This window comes from Bos taurus, chromosome 11 (genome assembly GCF_002263795.3).
Source record: "Bos taurus isolate L1 Dominette 01449 registration number 42190680 breed Hereford chromosome 11, ARS-UCD2.0, whole genome shotgun sequence".
Classification (NCBI taxonomy): Eukaryota; Metazoa; Chordata; class Mammalia; order Artiodactyla; family Bovidae; genus Bos; species Bos taurus.
Window position 1 is genome coordinate 48,708,349 of NC_037338.1, and position 8,493 is coordinate 48,716,841.

At 42.2% G+C, this 8,493-nt stretch overlaps 1 protein-coding gene across 8 annotated transcripts in view; it reads left to right on the forward strand.

The window, feature by feature from the left end:
- The window catches only part of IMMT (inner membrane mitochondrial protein), a 42,622-nt gene extending 34,655 nt beyond the window's left edge, over window positions 1-7,967 (forward strand). For all 8 annotated transcript variants that reach the window (XM_005212770.5, XM_059891137.1, XM_005212764.2 and 5 more), the window contains 4 exon segments: window positions 1,318-1,541; window positions 4,184-4,315; window positions 5,557-5,686; window positions 7,014-7,967. In XM_005212770.5, the coding sequence (XP_005212827.1) occupies window positions 1,318-1,541; window positions 4,184-4,315; window positions 5,557-5,686; window positions 7,014-7,648 (1,121 nt within the window). In that variant the 3' untranslated portion in view covers window positions 7,649-7,967.
- Window positions 7,968-8,493: the final 526 nt, after the last annotated feature.

Consider the following 8,493-nt stretch of genomic DNA (forward strand, 5'->3'; position numbering starts at 1 on the left):
AGTAGTTACATGCATTTTATGTTTAAAGACTTGTGTTTTAAGTCTTAAAAAGGCTCAAGTCTTTATTTTGCCTGTGATTCTCATACTAAACTATCAAAATTAATATAAAATAGAATTATGTTGCTTGCCATAAATCTAATTTGGATATTTTTGTCATCCATATGTTCTCAGGAACAAAAACGTTTTTACCATGTGATCGGAAACCTGTAGATGTGATGTATGTGAAGATATATATTTTTAAGTTTTTATTTTATAAAATTTCAAACATTAAAAAGGAAGAAGAAAATTGTAATGAACTCCTGTGGACCCGTCTCCCAACTTTAGCAATTACCAACACCTGGCTGGTTTTGTCTCATTTATTCCCCCAGCTTATGTTGAAGCAAATCCCAAATATCATATTCTTTCACTTGTAAAAACTTTCTGTATATTTTACTGTTATCACCAAACCATTGTCACACTCAACAATAATTCTTTGTGTTATCAAAGTTGCTTCAGAGTTCAAATAGCCCACTTTCTAGAATGAGTTTTTTTTAGTTCTTTTTGATCAAATCAATATCTAAAGGAGCTACACATATTGAATTTGGTCTATAAATCTCTTATTCTTTTTTTGCTTCTTGATTTACTTAATTGTGGAATTGCGTCATTTGTCATATAGGATTTCCCATAGTCTTTATTTTGCTGTTACAGCCGTAATTGTTAACCTGTGGTAATATCTCAGAACACTTGTGGAGTGTGAGATTGGGAAAGAAAAAAAAGAGAGTCAGAATCTGAATATAATTATTTTGAAAAGCTCTAAAAATGGTTCTGATGGACAGCTCTGGCTGCAGATTACTGTCGTGGATTATATTACCTGTGTAAGAAAAAGTACAAAGTTCTGATTAGGGAAAAGTCTGAGAGAATTTGAATTTGAGTCAAGTTTTAGCAGAAAAGAATCTTTATTTGGATTCCTGTTATGCTTGAAAGAAAATGATTGTGTATGTAAGCTTGTCCTGAGAGGCAAAATCACATTGAGTTATAAAGCCAGTTTATAATTAGTTTAGATTGGAAGTACTACTAATTTGGGTTACTGGAAAAAAAAAAGTGGTTCTATACTTGAAGGCCTCCCTGAACAGTTTTACTTGGAATTGGAAATATCCAGTTGTTGGACATGAGCTGTGCATTTCTGATTACACTGCAACCTCTGTATCTCTTGTGAAATGTCAGCTCCTCTTATCTTTTCTTTCTAGCTGTGAAAATTAAATTGCAGTCAGTTGAGGCAAGTTACTTGGATGTATGATTTGGGTGGCATCATTGACATTTTCATGTGGTTTGGTTTAGCTGACAAGCTGTCTGCCGATGACCTGAATGCCCTGATTGCTCATGCGCATCGCCGCATTGACCAGCTGAACAGAGCACTGGCCGAACAGAAAGCCACAGAGAAGCAGCACATTGCCTTAGCCTTGGAGAAACAGAAGCTGGAGGAAAAGCGGGCATTTGACTCTGCAGTAGCAAAAGCATTAGAGCATCACAGAAGTGAGATACAGGCTGAACAGGACAGAAAGGTAAAGAAATGAGTAAAGTTAACCAATATTTATGTGAATCTAGCTTGATTATCTACCTCTCGAAAATAATAGCAGCAGTCACTGACTTCAGAATACTAGCTGTCAATTAGGCCAGCCCATCTTTGAATGGAGCATCTGCCCTTGTTCTTGTCAGAACTTCTAGGAAAGGATGAGTCTAACAGCAAGCCTTTATGTTGAGCAGATGCAGAAGTGCCAGAAAGTAATGAGCTGCTAGCATCCCGGATTATCTAGCTTGTCTTTTCCCAGTGGAGCCTTTCAGCCCCTTAAGCAGTGTTGAAAGAGTCTCTGTTGTTTAGTCACTCAGTTGTGTCCCGCTCTTGGGACCCCAGGAACTATAGCCTGCCAGGCTCCTCTGTCCATGGGCTTTCCTAGGCAAGAATACTGGAGTGGGTTGCCTTTTCCTTCTCCAGGGGATCTCCCCAATCCAGAGATTGAACCATGTCTCGTGCATTGGCAGGCAGGTTCTTTACCACTGAGCTACCTGGGAAGCCCAGAAGTCCCTGTTGGATTCTGAGAATATTTTTCTCTGAGTGTCTCTGAGTGGTTGGTAGTTAAGCATGGATGAAATAGCTGTGGTCTTCTGCCTGTGCACATTGTGTATTAAAGAGGTGTCTACTGACTGATTAGGAACCTCGCTACTCATTCTACCTTCGGGTATTCTCTGACCACTTACTCCTAAAAGTGCTTTCTTCCTTAGACGGCCAGATACCACACTCTGCCGGCCCTTCCCCCACCTTGCTGACACTCTTTGGCCTCTGTTGCTCAGCCTTTCAAATATCAGCGTGCATTTACATTGTCCTGAAACCTTTTATCCATCTTGCTGCCTCCAGGTGCTCTTAGCTAGTCCTGTGGCCAATGTCACTGACATTTATTTTGCAGGCTCTGACCTCTGCTGTGGTTTCTTGGGCTGACTTGATGACTCCCAGCTGGATTTTCAGTAGTCATTTCATGTTCAAAACAAATTTCTTGATTCTGTGCAACCTGTTTTCCAGCCCCTCAGCTTGTTTTTCTCTAAACAAATCTCCATGCACTCAGTTAATCAAGCTAGAAATCGTGCTCAGTTAGTTGTTCCTCCATCAACTTTCACATTCAGGCCATTGAGAGTCTACCAAGCTCTGCATCAAGAGTAAATCCCCAAACTCTCCACTAGTTTCTCTTTCAGTTACCACCACCTTAGTCTACATTGTCTTCTTGACAGGTGGTTCCCGTTTGCATACCTATCTTTCTTTGTTTACACAGGCAGATGGTCTTTATTTATAAAATATATTCTCATCAGACACTGTGCTGCTGCAAATTCTCCACTGACTGCCCACTGCATTTAATATAAAATCCAAATTCATAACTTATACCTGGAAAGCCCTTGATCTCATTCCTGTTTGCTGTGAGCCAGGCTTCCCTTACTTGTTTTATTTCGCAGGTTCCCTGAGTGTTTTTATTGATGTTGTTTTGGTGCCTTGACTACATCTTTTTGAAGGCAGAAGGAGAAGAGGGTAGTAGAGGATGAGATGGTTGGATGGCATCACCAACTCAATGAACATGAGTTTGAGCAAACTCCGGGAGTTGGTAATGAACAGGGAGGCCTGGTGTGCTGCAGTCCATGGGGCTGCAAAGAGTTGGACACGACTGAGTGACTGACCAACAACAGCCCATTCCTGTTCCCTTCCCTCTAAAGTAGAGCCTCTGTATTACTTTTTCATCTATTGCCCTATTTATTTTCTTAACAAGTATCACAGTCTGAGATGTCACTCATTCCTCTCTTGAAATATATACCTTGGCAATAGTGCGAGAAGTTTGTCTACCTTGAGCACCATTTCATTCACGCTTATAGTGGGCAGTACCTGGCACAGGACTGGTACTTCATAAATATTTATCAATTGACTGAATGGATTCATTTATTAACTGTATTGTTTCTGAGAAAAGTTATGAATTCCAGGTAATTAGTGTTAAGTAATTTGTAGCATGATCCATGTCTAATTATTAAGCCAGACTTGATAGACTTTTCAGTTTTGCCTTGATTTGGCCTGTGTGAATCTAAATTCATATGAAAATCAGCAGTTTCAGAGCAGCTTTCTTTGTTGAGAGAGATTGTGTTCAATAACTGCCAGATATTTGTTAATTTTCTTAACACTTCTGCATGGTAGGCATTATTATTCACAGAGGAGAAAATGGAGACAGAAGATGAATAATTTTGCTGAGGGCACACACATAGTTGCAGTGAAGCTGTGTTTGATCTCAAATCTTTATAGTTGTTTTTTCTATGAGCTTAGATTTCTTAATTCCCAGGGGAGTTTGTGATTCAGGAAATGACAGTGTTTGTTTCGGAGACAGCCTGGTGATATGGAAGAAACCCAAGTTTGAGGGAGGGATCAAAGAAGCCCCTGTTTGAATCTGATTTTGCTATAGCCATATGACATAGCTGTGTGACCTTATATGAGTCGCTTTTTCACACTTAGCTTTCTGATTCATATTAGCATTCGAAGTATAGAGTGTGTTCACATTTACGGCCAATCATAGGGGTTCCAGACCAAGAAGTTGCCATCATCGTGGTTACTGGTCTTTCTCATTTGCTTAAGCATTTGTGCAGATTTGAGAACTCCTCATTACTGTGCTTGACTTCACAGGTAGAGGAAGTCAGAGACGCCATGGAGAATGAAATGAGAACCCAGCTTCGCCGGCAGGCTGCTGCCCACACTGATCACTTACGAGACGTCCTTAGGGTCCAAGAGCAGGAACTGAAGTATGAGTTTGAGCAGGTGAGGACCTGTTGTAAAGCATTGTCTCCTCTTCAACCTTCTTTTCCCATTTATGTTATAAATAGTCTCTGCTTTCATCTAATGTCTCCACGTCCTTTCATATGAGGTGTGGAAGCATGGAGCAAAGTTTCTAATGGTACCCATCGTGGAGTGCAGGGGAAGGGGGAGCTTTTTTGTCATGTAAATATTCATTGATTTCGCTGCGTTGGGTCTTAGTTGAAGCATGTGGGATCTTTGTGAGGCTCACAGACTCTAGTTGTGGTGCGCAGGATCAGTAGTTGTGGCGAGCAGATTTAGTTGCTCCTCAGCATGTGGGATCTTAGTTCCCTGACCAGGGATCAAACCCTAGTGCCCAGCATTGCAAGGCAGATTCTTAACCACTGGACCACCAGGGAAGTCCTGGTTGGGGGGTGGGTGGGTGAAGTGGTGGGCTTTTGTATATTTGCAAATCTGCTCCTTCTTGCATTAAGGTGTACCTGTGTGTTACTGATCAGATAAGTGTTTTATATCTATGTCCTAGTCATTTGGAGACTTCAGAGCTTTAAGGAGTGTTGGTACAGGGATTTCAGGTATGCAGGTAGTGATACTTGAGACATGTATTTCCTGCTTTATCTCTACAAACTCTGTGGATTACGTAGTAGTTCTCAGATTTTTATCTGAGGAAACATCCGAGAGAGGTGAAGTTTGGAAATACAGCAAATCATGAGGATACCTTTTATAATGAGTTTCTACTCAGGCCGTTTATAATACATTAACTTATTATCTTGTCTCACAAGAAGGGAATGAGGTTTTCTAAGTAAGGAAAGCTTCTGGAAAATTGAAATTTATGCTGATAGGAAAAGGTATATTACTTTAAATTCTATTTGTTGTGTATTTTTCTGAGAAAAAAATGAACTCAAAGAAGAAGATACTGAATTGAATGTAAATATGGGTGGCTATATAGTTACCTTATTTTCTAAAGTTGTCATTTTCTCATTTTAATAGACTTCTTCCTTCTGGTCTTCCTCCTCTTAATATTAGGTTCCACCAGTAAATTTGTAGAAGATTAAAATTAAACATCAGATATAAATTTTAAGAAATTTTTGAAACTTGACACACAATGTAGGAGTTTCATGACACCTGTTTTGAGATAAAGGCCGTCTTTGCTTTTGAACATAGCAGTTGTTGGAAGACTTAGTGACCCAATAAGTGACATACATGGAGGTAGCATCACTTTTTTTGTCAACTATTTATACTTTCAGGACCTGTCTGAGAAACTTGCTGAACAAGAATTACAGTTTCGTCGGCTCAGCCAGGAGCAGGTTGACAACTTTACTCTGGATATAAACACTGCCTATGCCAGACTGAGAGGAATCGAGCAGGCTGTTCAGAGTAAGCACGTGGAACCTCTTACAGCTGACTTCATTCAGCCCTACTTCTTAGAGTAAATTCTCGTTATGAGGATAATGGTGTACCTGCATTGACATTAGGGAATGAAGATGCTAAAATCACTCTAATAAGTTGTATTCATTTCTTAGAAAATTAGCGTCAGATTTGGTTAAGTTTGGATTACAGTGCTGTGAGAGGGAACTTAAAGTGTTGGTCACTGGGTCATGTCCAGTTCTTTGTGACCCCATGGCCTGTAGCCTACCAGACTCATCTGTTCACGGACTCTCCGGCAAGAATACTAGAGTGGGTTGCTATGCCCTCCTCCAGGGGATCTTCCTGACCCAGGGATTGCACTCAGGATTCCCGCATTGCAGGCAAATTCTTTACCATCTGAGCCATCAGGGAAGCCTCAAACTTAAGGAATCTAAAACTTAAACCTAAAATACCTTGCAGTTATACTCATGTGACCAGCATGAGGTCACCATTTACATGGCAGTTTACCCTATACACTTTGGTTGTGTCCCACACACCAAGTGGAGAAAAGGTCAGTGTTGTGGCATGCTCACCCTCAAGGCTCTGCTGACCCATGTCCAGCCCTGCTGTCACAGGGTTAGCTGGGGGTGATTTGCTGTTCCACGCACCAGATGGACAGTAGTTATACTGAGGCCTCCATGGGCCGCACTGAGAGGGAAATGTCCTGATAGTGAAGGTGTTATTAATGAAATGGGCTTCTTTGGGGTGTGATGGAACCTTTTTTTTGTCAGATTAGTAGAACAAACTGAGTACTCATAAAATTTCAGGATCCAGTAGCCTTCCATTCCTTTGCAGGAAGTTTCTGATGGCCTTAGTAGAAGTCTTAGCCTAGATTAAGAGGTACGTCTCTTTCTCAAAACATTTCTGGAGATAAACATATCTGAATTAGATACCATCCACTGTCCCAGATGTCACAGGGAGAGGGAAGGGAGACTCACCTGTGTATATCCATCTGCCCTACTCCCTCCAGGGTTGTAGTCAAAACGAGTCCTCAACCACTGATGGACATTGGGTTGTTTCCAGTGATTACAAATAAAGTTGTGATGAAAATTTGTGTACAAAAACCGCCCCCCACCACCAAGTCCTCAGCCAAGTATGTCGTGCCTGGTGGCCTCATGTGAAGAGGCTGGCTAGGAAAAACTGCGCCAGAAGCAAGTGGTGGGATGGGCGAGGCAGAGGCTCTGTCCAGCCCCATCTTCCCCTTTTGTGGACTCAGCTTATTGAGGTGTATCAGTTCTCTGCTTGTATGAGAAGGACTTGTAGTCAAGTGGGGAAAACAGTCTGTCTTTTTTTGTAGGTCATGCAGTTGCTGAGGAGGAGGCCCGAAAAGTGCACCAGCTCTGGCTCTCAGTGGAGGCCCTGAGGTACCGCATGAAGACGGCGTCTGCAGACCTGCCCACAGTTCCCCTGGGCAGTGCGGTTGAGGCCATCCGAGCCAGCTGCTCTGATAGTGAATTTGCCCAGGCGCTAACCGCAGCCCTCCCTCCAGAGTCCCTGACCCGTGGGGTGTACAGTGAAGAGACCCTTAGAGTCCGTTTCTATGCCGTCCAGAAACTGGCCCGCAGGGTAGCCATGATTGATGAGACCAGAAATAGCTTATACCAGTACTTCCTCTCCTACTTACAGTCCCTGCTCCTGTTCCCCCCTCAGCAGCTGAAGCCGCCAGCAGAGCTCTGCCCCGAGGATGCAGATACATTTACGCTCCTGTCATATGCCTCCTATTGCCTTGAGCACGGCGACCTGGAGCTGGCAGCAAAGTTCGTCAATCAGCTGAAGGGGGAGTCCAGACGAGCAGCCCAGGGCTGGCTGAAGGAAGCCCGCGTGACCCTGGAAACCAGGCAGATAGTGGAGATTCTGACAGCATATGCCAGTGCTGTGGGGATAGGGACCACTCAAGTGCAACAGCAGGAAGGCCTAGGAAGAGTCCCGTAAAGTCATGTTCTATATCAGAGGAAATCGGCAGTAATACCTGAAGGGTTTGCAACAGGGTCTTAGAATTGTCTAGAAGTGAGAAGGTTACAAGTACTGTTCCAAATGTTAACACCTGTTGCATTTATATTATTTCCACTTGCTATCATGTCAGTCAACTCCAGGAGTATTTTATTTGCAACTTGTGTAACATTTTCTGTTTTTCAGGTTTTACTGATCAGGCTTGTGAGCCAGTCAAAATAATGTTTGTGATCACTATTACTATTGATTTTGCCCTTGGAGCAAACTGAATAAAATAAAAAGATGAAAACTGAGTAGCTTATCCCGTTTCAAAAAGTACCATTTCTGGTTTGTTGTGTATATAGAAAATTTCCTTAAGCAGCAGCAACAGCAGAAGTAGGAACTCCTGGGTGCTGTTTCTAGGCTGTGAGTTGGGTTATATAGATAAGCCAAAATGGCACTATATTTGTAATTGGAAATATATCATTCCAGTGATTTGAAGGCACTAGAAATAGTGTGTAACCCAAACTTTGCTACCACAGGGAAAAACTGTGTTTCACACTGGGGCACAATACATTCACACACACCCTTACGTGCATGTGTACCTGAAACAGTTTCTGGAACCACTCCTTTTTTATTGTTAGCATCGTTTATTTGGCTGCACCAGGTCTTGGTTGTGACACGTGGGATCTTTAATTGTGTCATGCAAACTCTTAGTTGGGGCACATGGGATCTTATTTCCTGACCCAGGATCGAATCCGGGCTCTTTGCATTGGGAACATGGCATCTTAGCTACTGGACTACCAGGGAAGTCCCTCTTTTCTACTTGTGATGCACTCTGTTCTGGT